Source organism: Mixophyes fleayi, chromosome 8 (genome assembly GCF_038048845.1).
Source record: "Mixophyes fleayi isolate aMixFle1 chromosome 8, aMixFle1.hap1, whole genome shotgun sequence".
Lineage (NCBI taxonomy): Eukaryota > Metazoa > Chordata > Amphibia > Anura > Limnodynastidae > Mixophyes > Mixophyes fleayi.
The window spans coordinates 7,812,424-7,839,722 of record NC_134409.1 but is presented as its reverse complement, the minus strand read 5'-3'; the positions used below and the strand labels follow the sequence as shown (position 1 = coordinate 7,839,722).

At 39.5% G+C, this 27,299-nt stretch overlaps 1 protein-coding gene across 19 annotated transcripts in view; it reads right to left on the bottom strand.

Annotated features, from left to right (window-relative positions):
• The window catches only part of NFIA (nuclear factor I A), a 369,222-nt gene that overhangs the window by 242,016 nt on the left and 99,907 nt on the right, over positions 1-27,299 (bottom strand). For 8 of the 19 annotated variants that reach the window (XM_075181766.1, XM_075181775.1, XM_075181776.1 and 5 more), the window contains exons 1-2: positions 16,307-16,472; positions 12,160-12,691 (exon numbers count right to left, since the gene is read on the bottom strand). In XM_075181766.1, coding sequence (XP_075037867.1) covers positions 12,160-12,691; positions 16,307-16,453 — 679 coding nt within the window. In that variant the 5' untranslated portion in view covers positions 16,454-16,472. The other 11 variants (XM_075181771.1, XM_075181782.1, XM_075181779.1 and 8 more) reach the window with 6 other exon arrangements.

The window sequence follows — 27,299 nt, the reverse complement described above, 5'->3', positions numbered from 1 at the left end:
GTTTCATAAACATTGATTAGCAGACAACATTTAAGATTTAATTGTTCCAGGGGATCTTATCCTGCTAAATAATTTCCATTTTATTGATACATTCTCTTTAAATTCTTTACTGCAGGATTGTCCTAAAACTGCAGCAGCTGGCGACCCAGCTGTATTCGCAGTTTGGTGTTTTACGTAGAGTACAATCCAGGATAAAGCCTGTTTTCTGTTATATCCTATTGGTATGTGTGCGATCCCTCAAAGCCGCTTCATTTAGGGTATTGAGAAAACCACATACCATTTTAGAAGCAGAAGCCATGTGGTTAAGATCTCGACTGACTTGTTCTCCTTGTGTATATAGTGTAGAGCGTGCATTAGAGAGAGAGAAAACACGTTCAGGACAGGAGGAAAAGCCGTTTGTGTCCTGAATACTCTGAGCTACAATTAGGGATTATGTGCAGAGTAAAAACAAAGGAGCAAATTTGCACCATGGCAAAACTATGCAGCTATGGTGCAAATTAAAAAATTGCATTTGCACCTCTTGCATTGCAAAACGGTTTGTCCAGGAGAAAACTGTAATTGCAATATCTAACTTTTTGTATTTGTTTTGCTCCCAACTGTGTATCAGGCTCTCTGTGTCTATAAATGGAATCTCTAGATTTGCACCATTGTACATATCGGGCCGTTTGCCACAGAGGCTGGAATGGCGATACTCATTTAAACCTGCCAACAAGTGACCACACACTGACAGGAGAGGACTATGGAACCGCTGGTGTCGTTTTCCGCATCCGTCTCCCCTCTGCGTCATTTGTGGTTAAGGAAGAATCTTGAGAAAGCTGAAGAGATGTCAAATCACATCAGAAAGTGAAAGCAAAGTAAGAACAGGAAGTTTTGCAGAACCTTACACTTTTAATTGTGTTTTGTCAAGAAAAGAACCATCAATTGAGCCCATCTGAGCCACCTCTATGACTGTATTCATATGCACTGAATACAAAAGCCCTAAGTACCTGCAGCAAGACATGAACCAGGCAGAAAGTGCTCCGTCTCAAACTGATAAACTTGTTTGCATTTTGCAAACCTCCTTGGCTAAATAGAATCCAAAAACCTTCAATCAAGCATTAAGGTTACACACGGGGCTCAGAGGTAAACCACAGGATCCGTTTCCAATTTGGCCACACACACAGGATGGTGAAATTGGTGAGATCCAAACATTGGGTGCTTGGGATGAGCTATCGGATCACGCAGTATTGCAGCGGTCGTATGCCAAGGAGATTTTCAGGCATGCCGGAAAATAATACAATAATTTATTGGTGTCATGAAGAGAACAAACGAGAAGTTCTAATTTTAGTTTTCTTTATAATAAAATATGTTCCACAAAAAAATAAACAAAATGGCAAAGTGGACAGTAGTGTGGTGGTCATACTCAGTCATGCCGAGTCCCAATCTCCCTCCGTTCCGGCCGTCTGCAGACTCTTTCCCAACAGAACCTCACAGCTGTCCTTTCCCACTTTTACCCACACACATAAAATGAACACTTCTTTTTTGTGTCTCCCAACAGTCTCAAATAACTGTCCCGGTGCACACCAAACACACTCCCTTTTGTGAGTTTTTGCGAAACCAGAATGCAGCCAGATTGGGGCATACGGCGGCCGCCCTGCCCCCCACACACAGCACCTTTTGTCGAGAGACAGTTACAAAGTCAAATTACTTCACAATATGTGCCGGAAAGGCACCAACTGAGTGGAAAACATCATATTGTTTTAATGTTTTCCTATTATGGAAAAATAATGAGCGCTGGTCCTAATTAAACAAATTTAACAGAATAATCTGGCTCCTCCGTCACATACTGACCCCAGTTAAAAGAGCACAGCAGAGTTGGCCTTAACAGTTCTGCTATGAAATACTGCATCCTATAATTTTCTTTATAGTCATCTAATCTGTTTCTCTGTCCAGTCAGCAATGAACATAAAGATTTATCCACTAGTTCACCAATGGCTCAAATGAATTTGCAGAACAAAAGTTCAGTCATAACTATGTCCGATAATATGTTACTATTACACATTTGAGCATTGGTACATCAACGTGCCGAATGAGCTTCCTGACTCCAATGGACAATCGCAACCACAAAGCCACCACTACCTACTGAAAAACTAACTATGCTCTAACGTCACACTGACTATTTTACTATAAACAAACTGTAGAAAGATACTATAATTTATATGATTAAATATAAAGTGAATAAAACTCAAAGGTTTGCAATAGATACCCCAAAAGTAAGAAAAAAAATTATTAAGAGAATACATAAGTATTGAACTAACAAATGAATCAAAATCAAAGACTACCATGGCAACCACAGTCACATGACACATGATGTAGTGAGCAGAGAGGCTTTGGAACAGCCCTCTGAGCTCTGTCTGCACTGTGACATCAACCTTCTCCCCCACTCTGTCATGCTGAGAGCTGTAAACCTGTGAATGTGTAACACACTTACTGTGTCTTTGCCCAGCAGTCATTTTTGTTTGCCAACAAGAGAGATTTTAAAAAGGAGATATAGATTTGTAAGAGGATAGCTAAGAAAAATTATGCATGCTTAAAAAGAGACATAACTTGCTATTTAAAGAAAAATAATTGAATCTTCTATGTGGGATTTCCGCTTTAGTATGGGCGCTTAGCATAGGCTTTCTGTGTATTCATTATATGCTGCTTGTTTGCTTAGAGTCTTTGCGGAGAATGGCAGTACCCACAACACTGAACTTATTAATAGGGGGGCTAAAATATTCCTCATTTATGCCACATTTTCCGACTAGATGGTATTAGAGGTGAAGGGATAACACGCTGGAAGTTATTTTAGTTAGCTCATTTAATTTACTAGAGGTCATGCAGTAGCCGCAGCTTGAGGAAACCACATAAGACACAGACCACATTTTTTTTTTTAACATTAGTAACACAGAGCCCCCATACACAGCAGTCTATACAATATATATGCTCCATACTAATATACATTGTTGCATTTTACAGCAGACCCTTTGATGTACAAAATTATGCAATCATATAAAACTATTTCCCTTAAACCTTCACTACACCCCTGACCAAAGAGTGCAATTCAGGCAGCCGCGGAGCAGTTTCTGGTCCCAACTAGCTAGCCCTTCCATTGCCCACAAGAATATGATGGCCCCTTAATGATGTGACATGGGATAAAAGGATGCCCCTAATATATACAAATACAATGTTACACACATACATATTTTTCCTTTAGGAAGATATTTTTTTTTTTTTTTTTTTTCAAAGCATAAAAAAAGCACAATACAGGCATTTGCGGTGACGAAATTTTCCCGTCAGCCCCTTAACAATAGCTATCTTGTTGGGAAGCACAGAACTACAAAGGGCCCTTTCTCAGAAGTTACTTGAAACTGCTTCTCTGCAACAGAAAAAGTGCAACACTGCTCCCTTAAACAAAATGAGAGCTTCATCCTATTTCAAACATAGCTGAGTTCAGGGAATGTCCAACAGTTTGGTATTTGAGAATTTAACCCCGAATGCAACGCAGGCAACTTCACTGCTAATTTTGATTTTTTTTTAGATTGTGTTAGGCTGCGTTTTTTAACCTCTGCAATAACCCTGGGAGTTGGGGTCTCTTTGATGGGTCCTTTTAATATTTGTAGAGATTTTACAACAAAAGGAGAATTCAGCCTGCAGCGATGCCCGTTCTGTTCTTGGTAACTGATCAACAAAATACACAGTCTTTCGACTCCAAACATTTCAATATAGGTTTAATGTTACAAAACAACAACCCAAACTGCCAACACTGGATCCAGTAGTTCACGCCGAGATCTCGTGTACATCAGTAAACTATAAGGAGATTTCCGTATTACCCAGAAATTAATTTAAACTAACACCAAGCGAGCAATAAGTAAAGAGCCTTTAAGCTCAGCGTTTAACTATCTTATGGGACCTCATCCTCTAAAATGTACTATCAGCGTCTAACTATCTTATGGGACCTCATCCTCTAAAATGTACTATCAGCGTCTAACTATCTTATGTACTAATCTTAATACAATATGAATCCTATGGAATATTACACTCAGGCCCATGAAATATATGATTGCGACAACAGAAATTGAAATAAAACAATGGGCCCTGAAGAATTAATATTAGTAATTCAAATTTCTGAAAATGAAACAAGAATATTCTTTGAAACATAAAACGTTATTTATGTAAAGGGAGAAAAACAACAACAACAACTGCAAAATTCAATACACGGTACCATAAAGGATATCTGCCGATAATGATAACTCAGTGGCAGAAGTGCCTTCGCTACTTATGATAAGCCGTTTGGCAAAAACACAACCGTGAGGCTCTCCCGGGGGCCCACGTAACCTCTCATCATCTGTCACTGGCGACACAAGGACGGGAGATGTATTCTAGTCCCCAGGTGTATTAGGGATGATTTTGGCTCAGACATTTCTATGCTTCATTTCCCCAATCAATTTATCAGTAAAGGAGAACGACAGTAGATGTGGGACTCCCTCAAAACACACACCGCAGTTCATGGTAACGGATTTATGGATGTCCAGTTGGTATTATAATCTCCGTTTAACCCTTTTGGGAAAACCATAATCATATTCTTATTTGTCACTTTCAGAAAGAAGACTTGGAAAAGTATTTTACCAAAATATGAATATGCTGCAGGAATAGCAGCTATGGGGTTCCTGATTAAAGTAAATACAGGTTCTGCTACTGACACTAGATACAGAGTATAGGTATGTTCAGCAATTTGCTATTAAATTAAAACGACAGATTGCCCAATTTATACAACATTATTGATATGCTCCAGGTTAAAGAGAAAGTGATGTCTGTACTGAATCGCATACAATATATGCCCTCGTTGTCCAAACAATACATAATTCCGACTGAAATATATCACAGACAGTGTTTCGCATTGATAAGCAACAACACAATTTCTGTATATTCTAAGTCACTTACAATCCAATTAATACAATTTAGTATTCAGATAAGTCTATTTCACTTCCCAAATTTCCCAATTCATTTGTATAAGGATTCACTGACACGGCAAAGACATTGCAACACTTAATAATGAATTAAACACATCTTTCTCCTGTGCTAAAAATATTGTGTAAACAGCTACATCCCCGGTCAGAGACGGGATTAGTACACGGAGATCGTTAGTCACATCTAGGAGCCGGGAAAGTGGTGCTTCCAGTGTGATTAATGGAAAGAAAACCTTAACATGTAAGAGTCAGAGGTATAGTTAGCTCTTGTGAGTGTCCAGCCCATGCCAGGGAAAATCAGAAAATAGCCAAGTCCATGGATTATTTAACGATACCTTGGTTCCTAAGACAGAACGATGGGAAGTATTGTGGGTACATCTTAATAAAAGGCCAGAAAGCAAAGTGCCCACATAATTACCTCATTCCCACCATTTCATTGGTGGGAATGAGGTAATTATGGAAGACAGTGGTACTCCCACGGCCTAGGCGTTACCATCTTAAAAACCTAAACAATCTATGTTCTGATCTGATACAATCTATCCCAGTGGATCCCAAACTTTTACAGTCCAAGGCACCCTTAGGATCTCCATAACTTATTCCAGGCACTCCTAAGCAAAAATAATTACCAAGTAGTGGGGCAGCACGGTGGCTTAGTGGTTAGCACTTCTGCCTCACAGCGCTGGAGTCATGAGTTCAATTCCTGACCATGGCCTTATCTGTGTGGAGTTTGTATGTTCTCCCCGTGTTTGCGTGAGTTTCCTCCGGGTGCTCCGGTTTCCTCCCACAATCCAAAAACATACTGGTAGGTTAATTGGCTGCTATGAAAATTGACCCTAGTCTCTCTCTCTCTCTCTCGCTCCCTGTGTATGTTAGAGAATTTAGACTGTAAGCTCCAATGGGGCAGGGACTGATGTGAGTGAGTTCTCTGTACAGCGCTGCGGAATCAGAGCCGCACAGTTTGGGAACCACTGACCACATTTTGATACTAACAACAACTATTAATCAGCTTTAAAAATCACAATGCAGGACAGGAATGACGGTTTGTCACGTTAGGGATCTCTGAGAAAAGGAAACCACTGGACAGAGCAAGGTGACAATCCTGACCTTTGCTAGGTTATGGTGAAAATTTAACAAAAAGGGAACATGTTGTATTTTAGTATAACTGCATCCTATTTAGATGCTCCAAAAAGGCAAATAAAACACTTTGGAAGAACCAGACAACAAAAAAACAAAAGATAAAAAAACATGCCCTTCTCTAATGTCATTCAAGCAGAAACCATCGCTGCTAAATGCAAGTATATTCATACCCAACAGGTGTCTATACAGGCGCGGGCTGGGAGAGGGAAACCCAGGGGGCAGACAGGCGGCCGCATCACATGACAGGGGATGCTGCCGCGGGGGGGAATTATGTATTTTGCATCGGGGGGGGGGCGGCCGGCCTACCCCCCGGCCCTAATAGCCGTCTGACCCCTTTGCCCCCCTGCCCCCTGGCCAGCCCGCCCCTGGGTCTATAGGTAGATATGGAGGTACCACTTAAACCAGACCTGTCACCTGGCATTCAGTGACTCCTGTCTAATAATCATGGAGGTGTGTGTATATGGAAAGCCAAACTAGGATACAAGGAGCGGGGTTAATAATATGGTTGTATTGAAAGGACAACTGCATTAGCTTGTAGGATGTCTCCCTGTCTGCCCTCTTTAAATGTAATTAAATGACCCAGGTTTATATTTGCAATGCATAGAAGGAGGCCAGAAAGCACAGGAGCAGAATAACATCACTACTCTCCTTCTAAATGTCTTATTAAATGGAGCTATAAATATATTTCATGGTAAAATCAAAGTTCAAAGCTCAAGTAATCACTTACATGAAAATAAATATAGGGGGGGATTAAATTTACATGCATTTCTGGTTTATCTACATGGGAATGTTCTATATGTATTGGTTATATTTTAAATCACCTCATCCTGTTCTCTAAAAGTTATTGGTTTGCCATCAAATCACTAAATTATCGAACTAGGATAGGTTATATAAGTACATATCCATAGTGTAGGTGCTTTAAGGACCTATAAACCATATGTATAAAGTATACAAAATTATAAATACAGAACTTATCTCTCTCTCTCTCACTAGGACTAAGGTGGAAAAATAACTAAACACAGAAAATAACAATATCACTGTTATGAATTGCAACACCTTAAACACAACTAAATAATAATAAAAATAAAACAACAATAATAATAATAATATTCAATGTTAAAATGACACCAGTATGTAATTTATAATTTCACAGTGTTTAGATAAAACATTGGAGCTTTGCATCGACGTGATACAATGTACAGTAAGATTACATGCAGATGCATGGCTTGGCTGGGTGGTTACATTGTATCGGTTAGATCTGTAGCTTTAAGCACATTTGCAACTGATTACAATCTGTATAACTTCTGTTCAAATATAAATAGGACACATATTACTGTCTGGGAACTTCTAAGTGGCCCAACTACTGGAGTGAACTAAACCGTCCTTCTCTGACCACAACAGACAGTGCGGTTGCCTTGCAGTTTCCCATTAGTGGGACTTGGATCATGGAATTCCAAATGAACTCGACTCCCGTTCCCACTTCCCAATCTCTTATCGGTTTTTAAGGAATATTCTCAATGACCTCATATCCACTGCTTCAAGAGTCTCATGTGCCCAGCGTAAACACATGATAGATACACACTGACTTTCTAACAAAACTACAATGCAAACTGGTCATCGATCTGTGACCGAGTATAAAAAATGTGCATAAAGCAGATATTGAAAAAAAAAATATAGTTCCGCTGTTGTAAAATTCTGGATATTTTTGTATAGGATTGTGCCTTAGAACTCTTCAACTGTACTAAGCACTAAGGCCTTGCAAATTGCAAGCCAGAAACGAGATTTAGCTTTGCAGGGAAATATTACGGAGAGGGTGGATTGTTAGGGGTGTTCCTTGCTTTTTGGAGGGGGGAGCGCAAACGTTTCCAATACACAAAAACACTTGTATATTAGCACCAGGAGGAGATCGTGCTGGCGGAAGATCAGATAACATCCCGTGTTTATCTACATCGGTAAGTAACTGTAAAAAAAATAATAATCTTGGAACACACAAAAGTGACACATATCATTAAAATAGCCCTAAAGCCCCCTCTACTCTCATGATGAATCTAATTTATCAATCAGGCTAAACTGAACTATGACTTAGGAGAAGATCTGAAAATATTAAAATCATGATAGAGGTGGTTCTAAAGTGGTGGATGGGAGATTCGGATTAAAGGGACCAGAGAATGGTAACAACGACAATCGTCGTACAACACATCCAAGGTTCTGTGTGTGCGAATAAGGATTTTTGAAGAGGGAAAAGGTAAAAATGAAAATACTCTGCATGTCAGAAAAGTGTGATCCAATAGTGTTTCCCCCCGCTGTATACATACACGATCCCAAGCTTGCGAAGTCTTGTATCTGATAATTGCTCCTATGTAAACTGACACATTGTAGATGGCATAGAGAGGTATAAAACTGTAGAAATTGAATAATCGGCTCCTTTACAGCCACCCTATGGTGAAAGTCTTCTCTTTCAATGTGCTTAAGCAATATTTGCCTTTCCCCTAGATTCAGTTTGGTTTGATGGGAAAAAAACTGTATAGGGAGAGAAAGAAGCACAAGAAAAAAATATCTTTCCAAATCACTGATGATCTCAAAAATAGACAATTGTGCAGCCTTGGAGGAAAACAAACAAACACGTTTTCATATTTATTAAGATACTTTTCCAGTTTATAATGTGACCTACCAGTTTTACTACCAGACAGCGCAACAAGCTAGCGCAATTTCTACAAAAAAAAAAATCACGGACATGCAGTATTAGACTATATTTTTATTAACACAAAATACAAATTGAAAATCCCCAGTTGTACACCTGATCTTCAGCTGTGGCAAGTGGCTCATCCCTCCCCTTTGCCAGCACGACCATCTGGTCCATCCTCGTATCGGGGCTTTCAATACCATTTTATGATGAAATTGCAGAAACGCTGCCAAAACTGAGCTGAATTTTCGGCACGACCTGCCCAGTGTGGTATTCGTTTGGCTTAATTTGTATTTAGGACAAAGGGGATATTTCTTTTTTTTTTTTTAATGCCGCTTAAATAATACAGCCACAGACATATAGATTTACTGCTGCAAATACCTTACGACTGCACTGCCAGTGATTTAGTATAAAGGAGAGATAAACTTATTCTTTATACATATGTAACCAACCTAACGCCATGTAACGAGACAACAGCGACCTTCGCTTATGTGAGCATCCTATCCTGCTACGAAATCTGTAACATCTTCAAAAATCTACGTTCTCCTCATTAAATAAGCTTCATAAGTTTTAATTACACTTTTTTTACTTTTCAGAATTCCACTGGCAATAGAAGTGCTTTACTGGACTGTTACATTGTTGCAATATGGATGAGACACACACACACAAACGGTTTGCTGTTACCCGTTAAAAAAAATTAAATAATCATTAAAAAAAAAAAACATATTGTTTTATTTATGTCAGTAGGTACATAGTGGGCCACTTTTAACTGAGAACACTGTTCTGACACAAGCCGCCCGCCTAATTTACAGGAGGGAAAGGCTCGGGTATCAGGTGTCAACTCATTGTTCGGCTGCCAGAATATATATCCATCTACTGTCTGTCTACTGCTAAGTTCTAACTCTTAACAAATCTGGTCTCAGACACAAATTAAACCACTTCAAAAAGAAGATTTCCCTACAACTTGCCCACATTAGCCAAACTTACACCCCAGCTGCAACTCCACAAACATTTTTCACGGCTGACTGGCTAGGAATGATCAAAGGTTAAATTTTATCTCGAAAGGTCAACTGGCTGGGGGCAAAGGTTACGACCTTAACAACTAAAAGTGACTTTGCCACGTGCCTGCGTTAACTCCTCATCTTGATACAAATCAGCCCATTTCTGGAAAAGCCATAAATTTGCTCTCTCTCTCTCTCTTTTTTTTTGTTTTCTCTAGTACTCCCACCAGCAAAAACAGCACTTTATAATAAACTACGGTTTCCAAGTGTCATTTGATACCTGTGCGTGGAGAGTGAAAAAAAAAGTAAAAATGCAATAAATTTAAGCACACGAAAATTCCACATCTGCCCTTGTGAAAGCAGATAACATTCCCTAATTTGTTGCCCGGTTTTTCCTTCGCTTATAATTCCCTGATCCGTGCACGGAATTGCAGCGGTATAGGTCACGTAGGAATATACATTACTCTTTGCAGAACTTTGTGTTTCTGTTTAAAAATTCATGAAATATTAGAATAATACACGTTTGTTTTCCCGCCAGAAGGAACCTGTCTTATAATATCTGAACTGAGGCTACACAACGTATGTTTCATGTAATACATTTACCGGAAGCATAATTAATGTGTGGTGTCATTTCTGAGTCCTGAGAGAGGGCTGGAAGGGGGGACACAAAGGTACAGATATGAGGACAAAACTAAGTTTAAGAAGTTTGAAATTTTGGCAGAGCCTCCAATTAAAATAAAAGAAACCAAAACACTTTATTAGAGGCGTTTAGGCAAATGATGGCGCCGTCTTACGAACAGCAATACAAACATATAAACACACACACATACATACACGCACATACATACGGGTGCACACTGAACTTGTAACAAACTTACAGCCAGCATTTCGGAGACCTAGTTAGGTTAATTCTGGTGAACGGACGTTTCTGTTCCAGAACGCAGCGGATAAGTTATTATATCTTATCTAGTGGACATAACATGCTATGGGAGCAATCTAGCAAGAGCCTAATGATGATAACATTATAATAAAAATAGATATTCTATGGGGGAACGGAGAGATAAAACCGCAGCATCTTTATCCACCATAAATAGCTACACTACAAAACCGCACAATACCCCATAACTTTGCCGAATGCTGGCACACAAGCAGTTAAATTGCATGGGCCTACGACAGGTGAAGGGCTCGGAGCTTTTGAAATCCTGGACACTTTAGTGTTCAAGTGCTATGGAAATACAGATAAGGCTCTTTGCAGTTCACTCACTCCAGCTACTCCTACAAAGGCTGAGGCCTACATTTCAAATCCAACAATCTGCTCCCTAAATCCACTGCGATGACTTTATAACGTCTTACATGCAGCATATTCGTTTGTTTAAAGAGTTAAAACGCACCAAGAAAAATGCTTTTTCCTGCTGTTGAATGAGGACTTTAGTTACATTACTGTTATTGGTGAATTAGTCTCTAAAGTGCTAGCAGTTTCTGCCTATATTAAAAAACACACACACACATAAAACAAGAATCAAACAAAAAGCAACACACAGTCCAAACGTCTGTTTATACAAGTCAATCCTGAAATGTCCCTTCCCCTGCAAGCCTACCAGAAATGAGGCAATGAAATCAGTGGTACCTTTGCACAAACAACACTTGTGTACTTCACGGCACAACAAAATAATGTATATATAATAAGTGTCCTGTGCATAGACATACTTTCTGACGAGTAGACAATCGCAACGTAGGTTTGTAACTATAAACTTGTGCATACTTTGTTTAGCAGTTTCATCATTTAACATTGCATTAAGCCAATAAGTAGAGGGCACACTGGGATTTGCTGATTTTAAATGCCACTGACATCAGTCATATCAATTGTAGTTTTCACATTTATTTAAAAACTATCATGAATCTTGTATGATGTTTCTCAGACGCTGTATGCTGGTGCCCTTGTGTTTTCACACTGCCACAATAATCACTGAGTGCCTTTAAGGTGTCCTCTATATATAAAAGAGATTGCAATAAGACCAGGACGTTTACCTAACATTCATATTCACCCGTAAATGCAAATAGCTTCATAAAATAACGCCCACGTACATGGGGTAAGCTTACTGATGTCTACTGGGACGAAAAAAATAGAACGGGGTGTCACTGTTGTACCATAAAGTTACGTAAGGAGGACACTGCAGAGAAGAGCCAATTCCCTGTCACCAAATATACAAGCTTTGGCTCATAGTCTGAGAGCCTCGGGGTTAACTTCAGCGTAAAAGAAAAAAAGTTTTTCTGCCGTCACGATCAGAGCGCACAACAAGAAATCTTGCAAACAAGCCACAAGTGCAACTAGGTAGAAAAGTGCACTTACCTGCTGAGTGCACGAAGTATGCCAAATATAAATCAAGTTCCTTCACCGAAACTCCTATGTGGTGCGGCTGGACGCACAGCCCGGGGTTAGAACACTGGGGAGACTTTACAAGTCGTTCGCCATCAGTACTTTCGAGTGGGATACCTTTAAATAAAATCACCATTACAAGGTCTAGTCTCCAGACCTTGTCCGCCTGTCGGAGGCAGTCGATCCTTCTCATCTTCCCTTTCTGGTCGGGATTGGACAGAACGCAACAAGCAGGCTTTTTCCCTGTAACTGTGAGTACAAAATCCTCTCGGTACTCCGGCCTAATATCTTTCCGTAGCTTGGCCAGGAGTCGGGACGCCCACTTTTGTTTCACTTCGGATTTTTCGCTCAGCAATTCGTCCTTTACTGCTCTCTCTTCCTCTTTTGACATACGTTTTTCGTGTTTTTTAAAGTATTTTCGCTTTCGGGCCTGTAGGTTGAACCACGTATAAGCGAACGCTCGCACATGGGGTAGAAGTGCTTCAATGAAGGGATGAAATTCATCCTGAACGTGGAAAAAAAAAAACACAAAGAAAAGTTAATGAAAATTATTTTTTTTAGCCCCGTTATATAAAAAAAAATTATTATTACATTATTGGGCTACGAAAATAACTTACAGACAATATACTTATATTGTAGAACTATAACGACAAAGTTGCAATGAGACTGCCTGCAAGACAGGAAGTAACTAGCAAGAAAATATAAAACGATAGACTTTCCCCATGTAAAGGAAAAAAATAAAAGGTTATTTCAGGACTTGGTGCCAGTGTAAATGGTGACAAGTCGGCCTCTAACTTTGTACGTGTCCTGTCCTTTTGTTAGTCGTACACAAAGACTCGGGACTTCCTTTCCCCCCCCCCCCCCAGCAAATGCATGTACATCAATATTTAAACTTGGAATTGCAGGCACAGTAAATGCAATGCAAGGCGTGTTTGCACCCACAAATCGATACGCAGTAAAGGATTCATGATTGCTGTAAAAACACATTGCTAACCTTTTACTGGGAAGAGAATCTGCGATATACTGACTTTTAAATCCGCTTAAAACTTGCCCTTAACTATGTGTTACATAATTAAGTGATCATTTCATTTACACCTGACCAAAGATCAGAGTATATCACAAAACAGGGAAGGAATTGGGGAAAAATTGTAAGTAAAGCTTAAAGTACCTCTGAAAAAAAACAATTAGAGTGCACCCCAAAATACGTTTCAGGAAACGAAACGGGTAACTGTTTCATTTTATTTATTTTAAGGAAAGGTGTAGAAAAATATCTGTAATGAAAAACACCAACAGTCTGTACGAAAGGGCTCATTTTAATTATGCTGCAAAATAATTCAACAAAAAATATTGTACAAAAAGTCCATTTAAAATTTGGGAAAAGTCTTGAAAAATTTTTTTTATAACTTCATAATTACTGTTTGACACGTACCACTGCGCTGTACAATAATTATAACTGATCACAAGGGATGAACATGTGCCAAAGCAAATGGCAGAGGCCACTGTTCATAAGAGCTTGCGATCTATCAGGTACAGAACAGGGATTACACATAAAAGTGTGAACAGCTGGGGTTAAATTCAATCCTATGTATAAAGAATAAATGAATCTGGATTATATTGTATCGTGATACTTTTGTGATTCATATATATATATATATATATATATATATATGTATGTGTGTGTGTTACGAAGTGCATATATACAGAAGGCCCCTTAAGACTTAAGATTCTAGAGCTATGAGTTTGGTTAGTTAGCAGTAAAGGAAAAAAGAGTTGTACTTTGCAGAACTATTTATTTGGCAATTCTTTTATCAACTATTTAGAAAACTGAAGCAAATGTGTCCTATTTTAGCAAAGTATTTTCACAATAAATCATATTATTAGAGAAACATCTACATTGTTTACGATGTCTGACACACACTTCTGCTGGGTACGTCTGACAAAATAAAAAAAAATATTTAAGTTTCCAAAGCAATCACTTACTAGCTCAACACATACACAGATGCATTAAAATAGAAATATATTACACCTGTTCTCAAGAACAAAACATAAACGGCTACGGATTTTGATTAACCGTGATCACATTACTCTCAGAATATACATATTACTGACTATGGTGTACTTGGCGAACAGCCATAAAGCGGATTTTTATTTTTCTATTACATTAAATTATTTAGGGCTTAACTAAGTTAGTGTTGATGCTAAAAAAAAAAATCACTTAATTTTATTGTAAAGACCTCAAAATTATTAAACGTACACCTCATTGAAAGCACAATGTATACGTTGAAGAAAGGCCTTGCTTGTTACAGTATGTATGTGATTAGTCTGAGATGAGACAGTTTGCAGAGGAATGAATCTACAATAGTCACATATATAAGTGGGATATAACAAAAAGACAAAAACTTTACATTCTAACCTATACATGAATTATTCACGAGCTGTGAATAGGCCACTGTACCAAGGCTCGGATTCAATTTGCCATTATAAAAATAAGCAAAATCAAAACAGTTTATAAGCACTAGAAAACCATATTACACCAACATCCACAGCCTACTGCGGATATCCATTCACACATTACAAATACTTAGCTGAATTTCACTTTCGCAAAACTTTTGTTACAGCACTAAACCAGCTGAAAAGTTAATTTCAATGAACAAAACACAGTCCATATAAATTCTGTTGAATGCACTACTGTAAAATAGAGAATTTCCCCTCTTGTTCTCGCACTTTCGAAAACAAAAATTCAGTTTAGTATAAAATGTTAAAAGATTCGCTCAGCAAACAAACGATAGCAATGTGCCACGACAATACTTTATTTCTGACCTGCATGAAACAATGCTGAAACAATATTTAAAGCAGACAGCACTACTTTCTAAGCAGTATTGTATCATAGTACGGTCTTACAAGTCTAAGGCGAGTATTTCGGGGTCTAAAAAGGTTGTGTGCTCAAACGTCCCCCTTCACCTATGCCAAGAGAAAATCTCGCTTTAACCCAATTAGTGCCAAAAAGATTTCTTGTTACTTTAGCCAATGTAAAAAAAAAGTGTGACACAGTTTAAAATCCATAAGATTTAAGAGTCAAAAAAGTAAAAATATAATAGAAATTATTGTGGTTTTTCCTGTGAGGTGTTTAAACCAGGCACTGAATATATACTATACTATACATAGGAGACCTCTTCACACGTCTATACTTAGCAAGTTTGCTAAAATGACATGATAAATTTTGTATATCTTTTATAAAAAAAAAAAAAAGGTTCATTTTAGGTCAAGCATTAAGTCACCTCTAAGAGAGATAGGCATCAACACACTCTGACCTATGAATTCCGTGACGTTTTCGGCTATCATTTCCAACCCCCCCCCCTCCCCCCAAAAAAAAAATAAACCCATACTCTATGGTTATATTGTAAAACAACAAACACATCAGAAAGATTAAAATCATATCACGTTAAAAATGTTGTTTAGATTTAAGCATCATGTAAAAAAAAGTATTAACATTTCATAAAAAAATAATAATACAACACAGCAAATATTAGTCATTACGATGACCCTAAATCTTTGTTTACCCCCAAGATTTTTTTTTTATTTTTTTAAATAATACTTTTCAAAGACATGCCACCGTGCTTGTTTAGCATGGAGAAACGTGCCAAATTTTGACGTGTGTATGTCTTGGACATTGTTGGGCCTAAAAAAAAAACAAGACAACAGTATTTAAACCATACTGTTTACTAGACGCTTTAAGCACTGGACTTCAAGACTATAAATAAATAATAATAAATATAGAATATTTTGTCTGGGGTTGCCCATGGCAAAAAAAATAATATATATATATATATATATATATATATATATATATATATATATATATTAAATTAAATGCTATAAAAAAAATAAGACAAAAATTAGAAAGCTCAGGGTTCTCTATATTACCAAGTAAGTTAGCTGTAGGATTGATCTGCCAAGTCATACTTTACAATATGTTATTTCATTTTTTTTAATTACAGGTTATCAAAATAATTTGTCACACACCCCTAACCCAAAGGCTATGAGAACTCCAGACAAGAGATTTTTCTAGTGCTAAAATGCAAAACTATCACAGACAGAAACAGAGAGGAATCAACTGTACCCAGACACTTGGAGCTGGCCAGCCAGAGGTGACCCGTGGCAGGGATCTAGATCCAGGAAGGAATGTGGAGGGTCCATCATCCAAAGACACTTCCACCTCACCTCCTGTGCCCACTGCCAGCTCCAGTGCCATCAATCCCCCCAGCATCACCCCCACTGAAGTAGAGAAGATACTACCACAGATCTTGTGCCGCAAAGGGTGATATCTGCTTGGTAAAAAAAGTTGCACGTAGAATTCATCCCCCTTGTGTGATAGTCAGCGACCAGAGGGGGAGAGAGACAGCTCTGCACTGCCCAGAGAGTATAGAGACAGCACGGCCAGGACCGGCCCCCACACACACACTGACACACACACACTCACACACACAGTGCAAGGAGTGCAACTAATACATTCACACTGTTACTACAGCTGACCAGCTCACATGCACATTGTGCTACAGCTAATGCACCCACACTGCAAAAATAATGTTCACACACCACCACTATACACAGCCCAGCTACACAACCAGTGAATGCACACACATCCACACCGTGCAATGCAAGCAATACAATGCACAACCACAATGACACATGCTATACACTATGCTGCAACATGCATTGACTGCAACAACACCCAGAGACAGCCTGTGACTATAAACGCTGCTCAGCCACTAAGTGCCCCGCACGCTGCACATCAACCCACAAAAAAAAAGTGACAGAAAATGGATCACAATAACTGTACAGCAAGCAGCAGGCTGGAGTCCAGTAGCCGGTAACACTAGCACACACATAGCTCCATGACAAGCCAACAGCAGTCAGCACTAACACAACTTCAACCCCTCCAGGCAGTGACACTCAAGTGTCACTTCTCCAGTGCCAATGTCATTGTGTGAGCTGTGCAAAGCATGCAGGCTTCCCTTGCAGACTGGAGGTATGTGTGTGCAGATGCCCCCACACAGCAATGCGATGCTGAAGTGCACCCATCTATACAGCACCAGGACCAATACCAGCTCCCTGGTACACTGCAGGGCACCCAGCCCTTTGCCAACTACCCTGCAGACACGTGCGGGCAGCTACCTCCTGCACAATGCCCGGGACACACAGCACCAACAATCCTGATGAAAGTCTTAATAGGAAGTCGCCATTAGCCATGTGCCAGATCTGCAGAGAAAGTAACTTACCTGGGTGAGACAGAGCGGGGAGTACATGGCTGCTGGGTGTGCAGAGAGGACTCTGTGGTCGGGGAGAGAGAAGAGAGAGGGACAAGGATCAAACCCGCTGCTCAATATTACATTTCCAACTCTGCAAACTGCAGCTGGGCTCCATGAGCTGAACTTTCACCCAGCCACCCCCCCCCTGCACACAGTGGCCCCCGGGAGAGCCCCCGCACTCGGTGCTTGGCTGTGCAGGAGCTGTGCCCTAGTCCAGTCCTAGGCTGGGAGCTGGCTGTACGCAGGAATAACTTTCCGGATACTGCAGCTCTCAGGCACCCAACCCCCCACCCCCTGTCCCCCCCTCCGATCGCAGCACAGCCTAATCATGCAAAAGGGCTGATCGATAGATGAAATACTCCATATTAGACCTGGGGGTGGCGGTGTACCGACAAGGAGGGGGGGGGGAGGACTTTAACCCGTTCAATGCTCGGGGTGCAGAGAGGGGAGCTGCAAGGGTTAAATGCAAAAGTATGCGAACTCTCTTTCCGGGACTTGCACCGATCCCCTCCCTTAAGAAGAGAAGGAGAGAGAAAAAAAAAACCCTGTGTGCTTCTTATGAAATGAGATTTGCACAATGGCACGCTGGCTCTTGGCTTTTTTTTTTTTTTTTTTTCCCCTAACAAGTGATAATCTTTTCTGATTTTGCAACCCTCTTATTACATGGGACGTGGAGCTCAAATGCAAACTATCCAGATCTTTGCTGCAGAGCATGCAAGCGTCTCCAGGTACAGTGCCTGTATACTGTGCAGCCATAGACCATGCAGAATGACACGTCTGACAACCAAGTGTCAACAGTATGCATAGCTAACTTTGTGACTGCAGGACCAAAACATATATTGTAAATACATTTTATGTTATTAGGATGCAGTATGCTGCTCTAGCAGAGCTGCCAATCAAAACATCATAATTTAGGTTATTTTTAGTTTTCTAACATAATATAATTAGCTCGACTGTAGGTTCCTCCAAATATAAAGCTATAGATTATATAAACCCAGATACACAGGTATGCAAGATGGCAAACTGGCGGTCCAACTGCTGTGGGACTACAAGTGCCAGAATGGCCTGATGGCAAAAAAATAGATAGTTATTCTGTCACATGTAGTTCCACTAGCATCATAGTCTTATTTCTTAGTTACAGCCCTGTGAAAATAGTATTGTTAAAGACAAACATACTATAACCCAATGCTATCCAAATATCACCATGAAGGCCGCATCCCTACTATAATTATGTGTCTGCGGACCAAATAGTATAAAAAAAAATAATGTCACCCAACTAGGCTTTGGAGCATTGAAGACGACTGTGCCACAAAAAAAAAATCTGTGGAGAGCCTGCCGTACCGAAATTATAATAAGCTTTCCAACATCAAGAATCATCCTATAATGTTTTCATTGTGGACCTAAACATTACATTATATCTAATTTATACCACAATATTCAATCCAGAACAAAAGTATGCAATAATAAAAAAAAAGCTAAACACTCCAAGTAATCACTTTTTACCTTACTATTGGCTCACAGTCCTCCTGACACTGCTAAGTCCCAAAACTCTCAAACTTGTGGGAATTTATTTTTATTTTTTACTCATTAAACCCCATCTGTTTAACTATTAGTATTTTCAGGAAATCCAAGAGAGATGCAGGGAGGCCACAGAATTATTTCTGCTTTTGGCTGACACCCCCAACACAAGCTTTCCATGTTTCCTAGATACTAGGTTTTGGCTCTCGTTCTGACTTTTGTCCAAGCCACAGAGAGAAGTTATCACACAAATTACTGTCTAAAGTATACATGAAAGTCTTATAAACACCCATGCCTCGCTTGGCCCAACTATTAACTATTTGGGAATCAGTGGGCGCTGGAATAAAAAAAAACACAGATCAATGCACTGCAGACCCAGGAAGTATTTGTGTCTATAAATATGTGTGAGTGTGTATATAAACATACAACAAGGAGATATAAGTGCAAGTCTATCAGTGCAAGGGCTACCCTGACTTCCTCATCACCACATAGCACCATCATAAACTATATATTTGTATATATATATATATATATATATATATATATATATATATATATATATGGAATACTTTGGTGTGAGTTGGACGGCTTAACATATATTGCAATATTTGGAACTAACACTCCCTGTTTTTAATATAGAAAAGTAGCCAGTGCAGCATTAATCATGTGCTTGGAGAGTGCATTATATGCCCTGTTTTCCTGTCTATACAATGTGGGCACCCCAGTTTGTTCATTGAGAGTGCAGAGGATCTATGTCTATATCTATCTATCTATCTATCTATATATATATATATATATATATATATATATATATATATATATATATATATACATACAGTGATTGAAAGTGAACCCAACACAATATTATAATTTACTCTGCAGTACTATGTGTCAGTTTTGAACTTGTGTGTTTTGCATACACACCTTTCACTAATTCTACAGTGTTGTGTAAATAACCAACTCCTTATAAATATTGTGTGGATAACTTATATAATTGTAATCCCTAGTGACAAGGGTCCTATGCCTTAACTGTGGCATGTTTAGATGGTATACAAAACAGATGGTAGAGGTTAGACTAATATATATTGTATATATATATAAAACTTGTCCTGCATATAATGCTGTTATGCCTTAATTGTGCAGCCATTATGTCTGGGGGTACTAATAATAATTATTATTACTATTATTATGATTTTTGTTATTACTGCTCCCAGCAGTCTGTGTGCACTAGAAGTGAACAACTTTTGACATAAAACTTTGAGGGAGAGTTGTTAGTTTTAGCAGCTCCGGAGGTGGGGCTGAGGGGAGAGCAGAATGTGCCTGTACAGTAAAATGTCTCCCTCCCTCTTCACAACTGTTATATTCCCCTCAGACTCTTGAGGCTTATTATTATCTGAGGGGAGGGTTGGCGCCCTTTGTCAGCCTGGATGTGGGAGGCCACAGTGCGCCCTCCAGGCTGAAGATCTCACGTCCAAGTTCAGCTCACTGTGACCTCCTCAAACCCGGCTCCAGTTTGTTTGTTTGTTGTTTTTGTTTTTGCTACTTATCAAGAAACAAATAAAACTTAAGAGAGTGGAAAGTGTAACCAAATAAAACAATAATGGGGAAAACAATGGTGTAGAAAGTGACAGAGTGAATTGGGTGCTTCATGGAGAGCTGAGGATCCCCTGTTAGTGCCAGACGAGCTGTTAGCTCTGTGCTTTGCTCTCTGGGTTATGTAAAGAGAACTACTGGGTGCAGGAGGTAAATGCTCCATCTGTTCCTGGAAGAAATAAGTGGATTTTTTATTTATTGAACTGTTCTAGTGGAAGTTATGAAGCTGGATCAGGTCAGGAGTCCTGGGGAGGATTTGCCTCTAATGCCCGCAGGACATAACTCCTTCCCGGGCTCCTGCTGGCACTCTGCCCGGTACTGCACTTACTATATATATATATATATATATATATAATTATGTGTGAGAGCAGGACATGGGGTGTCAGAGGGTGCCAAGAACGCACCTCAAACTGTATATAAAATGGGGCTGGGACAAGCGCAAAAAAATATTCCCAATTTTGCAATCACACCAAAAAATAATGAACCCTGTTGGGTTTTGTAAACTTGAGTCCTAATAATAGATAATAAATAGAGAGGTGGCTTTGGGTCTTCCAATGAGACGTTGAGAGCTGTTGTAACAAAGTAACAAACTTCATATCTGGGGAAGTTTTAAGGGGAACAAAAGTTGCCAATGTTGGGAGAATGAACCTGAAAAGAGGGATCACTGTCCTAATAGGTCATCAATAAACGCTGCTGTGAGATTGAGATCAATCTTGTCTACAAAAAAAAACTCCAGCAGGAAAGTTATGGTTCTACCACCCGTGCAAATGACAACCCTGTAACCCTCTTAAATGCAAAATGCAGAAAGCATTTCAGGCGATGGGATGATTAATGGCTGATTTATGGCTGCAAGTGAAAGAATGTGAAGATCACAGACTGGCTCCTAATTACAGGAGGGGGGCTGGCTGCCCTCTCTTTGGAGCTATAACTCACTAATGTATGGAGCATTGACACCTCTCCGGAGAACGTGTGTAATAGGCAGCCCCATATGCACAGCACCTTACTGCAGCACGGACAGTGATAAATGCACTGACTGGCAATGTATATATTATAAAGTATCGATTGGAAATGTATATACAGTGTAAATGGCTTTCACACAGAAGTGACTGGCAATGAATACATTGTAAGATAACCTTGCATAAAGCAGTTTGTTAATGCATATACAGAGTTAAAGAAAAAATTGCATACCTGCGATATAAGAATACAGTATATAAAGATACATACAGCTGTGACTGACAGACCACATATAAAGTTGCACTGTATATGCCAACCACTGGCAGCATGGCAAACTCTGCAAGCATTTAGCAGTGCCTGGCACTAGTATATACATGATAAAGTTGTATTGCACGTGTGTCTGACATTGTATATGTTACATATATATATTACAATGTAGCATCACATATAACAGTAACTGGACTATAGTCACCAGCAGTATATGCAATGTATAGTATCCCTTATACAGCATAGACTGGCAGATTGATACATCCCCCTGCACATTGCACTAAAGGCTGTATATACATTATAAGATTTATATATATATATATATATATATATATATATATATATATATATATATGATACTGACTGGCATTGTATATACTGTAGTTCCTTTGCATGTAGCAATAACTGTATGTATAGGAATTATAAACTCTCCTTGCTTATAATAGTGACTTGCAGTAAATACATTACACAGTCTTAACTAGCAATTAATCTACATGGTAACTTTTGCCTGCATTCATTAGTGACTGGCAGTTTAAGTTAGTGTAACATTATGTTGCTACTATGAGAAGTCTGATGTATAGAATATAGGTTTAATAAGTAAAGCAAACTGACAGCCTTTTTCTGAATGCAGCCCAAACATCACATTTTGTATACACAGCCCCAGTTTCAGTTTTCCACATTAACACCAAACTTCAGGCAAAGTCTGCAGCCTCATGCAGAGCACAAGACCCCCTGTCTCCCCGCCTACTAAAGTAAGACCCTGAAATGCCCTCGGAACACCCCCTAACCGCAGAATCCCAACACCCAATTGGGCAGCACCCTCATCCATCACCGGCAGCCTGCAGTGTGACTGGCTAGTAGAGCAGTCACTCAGCACTGTCTAGACACTTCCTTTGTGTGAGGGGAGGAGGTGCTGCTCTCCTACATTATACAGAGCTCTCTTATTTTTTTTTTCCTGATTTACTTTTTTTTTTCCCCCTCTCCTCTCTCCCTGGCTGGGATCGAGCAATTGCAAAATCTGCAGATCTCAGCATTTCTCACTCCAGATGCACTAAAAGAAAGGAAACCCACCCTTATCTTGGTGCATGGAGACTGCAAACCCGCAGCAACCTCACCCCATTCAGACATGGCTGTAATTCTGCTGCAAAAACAAAACATAGCATTTAATGTCACCTGTCCCCAACTAATGCTCAGACCCACAACACCCCCCCCCCCCCCCCCCCCAACCCCAACCCCAACCCCAACCTATCCTACAACCCTCACACAACAGACATATATAACACAAACAACATAGCAGCATATTGATTAATGCAAATATTAAGCAAAAATAGAGAAAACTTAGAGCAACCACGTACCATTGTCATGCAAAAGAGTACGTGGGGAACTTTAAATGGCTCTGGCGGGTTGCTCCATTGCAGACACCCTTAAAAAATAATGAGTAAAGTTGCAAAGCCCGGAAGAAGAGGACTGAGAAACCCACAGCAGCGTCTTGGCTGGGAATTGGGGGCAGTGCATGTGTTTTAGTCCATGCCAGGACGGCTCTGTGTTGCCTTCTTCCCAAGGAATATTTTTTGGGGGATTTTTTTTTTTTTTTTTGGAAGGGTGATCCAGCCTTGCCCGGGGATGGAGGCGACTTTTTGCACAAGTTGCAATCTCTCTGCCAGGTCGTTGTTTATTTCCGTAATCGTTGCAATTTGCATAGTTTCCTCGCTCGGCCAATAGGAGCCGGAGAATGGCAGCTCTGGCCGGGACAACGTTCCAAAGCCCCCAGTGCTAGGCCCTGGCCGGGAGGGAGTGTGCAGAGCACTAGCAGCCTTGCAACGATCAGGCTCCTGTGGTCTTGGTGCATTGCTCACCAGAGTATAGTACTAGTATAGCTGTTATTTATTAGTATATTGTTTTTACTTTCTGCTGATTTGCAAGTATCAGGAGCCTAAGTAGTGCACTACAGAGTCCTCTGCCAGAAGACAGCACAAGGCTGATATTTATATATTAGAACTACAAATCCCAGCATGCTGGAACCTATAGTTCCACAACAGCTGGAGAGTCACAGGTTGCCGAAACCTGATCTCAAGGTAATGTGGAGAAAGAACTGCACCCTTTAACTGCCACGACTGGAGATCGACTTGCGATACATTGTTGCAAAAAGATGTATACATTGTACTTCTGGCTGGAGATCCTTATTTCCATGTGATGTCACAGATTATGTTATACATGGCATAGATAATGCAGAACTTCGGTGTTTTTTAAGGTCAGTGTGGCACTGTGCAATGGGCCAGTTACAGCACCGACCTTTGTGCTATTTCACATCAGTCAGTTTCATGGTGTAAATATGGATTAATCATTGTGAAGATCAACCTTCACTTAAATAAACTCTGCAGTGATTCAATAAATTAGAGGGAGTGAAAGTTTGGCTCATGCGGGAACTTAATGACTAACTGGTGAATTGTCAGTGTTTCATAGAGAAGACAGAGGTAAAAGTCTATTTTGGCCTGTTCAGATTCACTGACACACAGTTTAGTCACTTGTGTGTTTGGATAACGATACTTGACAGCTTGTCAGTGAGTTTTAGACCAGGAATGAGGATATTAGCAGGAAATTCCTGGACATTGATCTATATATATATACATATATATATATATATATATATATATATATATATATATATATAGGTTAAACACTCAGCACATTTTTTATGTCTTCAATATATTGCTACATTTACACTGTTTAAAATATATTCTGCATGTATAATTTTATTACATCAGTTGATACTTTTTTAAAACTTGGAAAAGTCCTAACCTATGGCATGCATTCTGCTTATGGCATGTAATATATTAAGTAAGAGTAATAATTGTAGAATATATATTTAATATTAATGCAGATGTAGTACCTTTAGTAGCTGCATTTAACTTCAACATTGTTGCAGCCCTAACACATAGGCCCAGCAGTAATAACACTTATATTAAAACTCCTGTAGGTCTGGTAGCTACAGGGTAGCGATTGGATTCACCGGTATTGAGCAAGAAACACAAGGCAACGTGTAACTTTGTTTTATTCATTTTATTGACAATCTCCTCGCGTACTAGTGAGAATAACAAGTTTCACTCTATTGTGTTTTGCTGCAAAAAATACATAACACATCAACATTCTTATATAATCCATATATCGATAGGAAGTGTTCAACCTAAGACATATGTGCATCCCCGACTGGTACATGGTGACATTATCCAATACATGGCGGCCTTGATAAGGACGTGGTATAGCGCAGCAATGCATTGTACACTGACCACCTCTGCATAACAAGTATTGCAGTATATTACTACCCAAGATACATTATTTCATTACTTTGCAAACTAATCAGGATAGTCCATTTTCTATATCTCAGATACGTGCTCTATATCTCAGATACGTGCTCTATATCTCAGATACGTGCTCTATATGACATATTATACTGTACATGCTAATAGAATTATCGTTTTCTATAGCTTGGCCTTCTGCCGTTGAAAATATTTTTAATTAATAGTATATTAGATGCTATCCAAAATTATCGTGCACATTTGCAATAATTATAAAGTCAATTTAAAACATGGGGTAAAGTATGTGCATTGTTTATAAAAGTTCCCTGTCTGTTATACAAAGCAATCTGCAACATTAAAAGTGGCCTATATATTTAATATTTACATACAGACGAAAGTTTGGGATAGAAAAATGCACAATTTACACTTCTCTTTCAGTTTTGACTGTTCTGTGAGAACTTGAAGTTAGCGATTTATTTTAATTCCACGTCACTGTTATTCCGAATATAGCAGTAATACATCCTTATAAAGTAATGTCTACTATGGACTGTGCCATTTGTCTAATATATAAGTGGCACTAAATAAAGACCATTAGATCACCTCTGTAAAATATATTAAAGCCATAATAATAATAATAGGCCATAATATATAATATTAATTTTATAATATATAATATTTGTTCTTTTTTGGGATTTGTTTTCTAAATTCTGCCTGGTTTACATTTTTTGATTGACATTGAAGTCCTGGCCATTGCTAATCCCATCAATATCAGCATCAATACGTCACTGTGATTATTGCATTAATCTTTACAATTAAAAGAGCACCCGGGCAGCTGTGCCCTGACTGTACCCCCGATACACCCAGCTCTAGGGAGGCGGATTGCATTGCATTGCTCACCTTGCAGGGTCTCACATATTATATAACTAGTTTATTAAGCATCCCAGCATGGCACAGGCTGCAGTGATCCGAACAAGGACTAGAGGCTGCTGTTTTCCCCCTGCTGGAACAAGGCAGCGCGTGTAACCCATCCCAGCCTCAGTCTGCAGAATGCAGGATGGGGCCCCGGCTGGAAGCAGGATCCTTCTACCCTGCAGTCAGGTGCACAGCTGGGGGGTGAGATGAGTCCAAGCAGCGGCTCCTTTCTGCTCTTCAGTGAAGCTCAAAGCCCAGGGATCGCTCTGCTGTCCCGGCTGTTGCCTGCAGTCAGGTCCTGTGCGCGTCCCCCCGGCTCAGAGCAATGATCCAAGGGCGTTGCAGAGAGCAGGCAGGCTGGGGGGAGATCTGCAGTGACTCACTCACTGCCAGGCAGGGCAAGAGAGCACGTACTGACGTTAGCGCAGCCTCTATGGACAAACACTGCAATATACACATATTACAGTCATCTGCCCCAAGAATGTACAGGAGCCCCCACCCCCTGCAAGAAACCTGGGGAACCTCTCCCTCCCTTGCCAGTGTGGACTGCACTCTGCAGAGGGCTCAGCAGCCGTCTTCACTGTCTTCCTCTTTCTTCTTTAAAATAAATCGAGTTTTGTCTTTTGCTTTTTTTGTGGTTTTTCATGTAGTTCATTTTTCATTGTTTTGGAGTTTGTAGAAAGTTATTTGTACTTGTTTGATGCACAGTTAGTTTCTGCAATATACTGCACGTTACTGCAAGAGACCAGGGGAGTCAGATCAAGTGGTTAATAGCCAAATAATCGGCAAGTTGCAGCCACCGGCACGTGTTGAACGCTGAATCAAAGTCATGAAAAATACTTTTATTGAATAAAAAAATATTAGCAGCGAATGTTGAAATGATCTATATCAACCCAAAGCATTTGGAATTCAAGATCCCCCTATCTATTAAAAATATTTTTGTTATACGCTTGAGATAAATTGTGCAGAAAATAAAGTGCAATATTTTCTTACATCTTAAAAAGAGTAAAGTTAAATTACTATTGATACCTTTCAAAACTTCTATATATTTTTTATTCTACTTTGTCTTTCTCTGTCAAATAGAAACTTTCACGCCACCAGCTACTCATTATTTGCAATCATTATAAAAATAAATCAATAAAGTGATCCTAGAGATTATCTGATGAATATTGTGTAACAGTTTCATTGCTTCATTTCCACAGCGATCTCTACATTCTCTCTTTTATTTTTTATTTTTTGCCCCCATTCATGAACACAAGAGAGC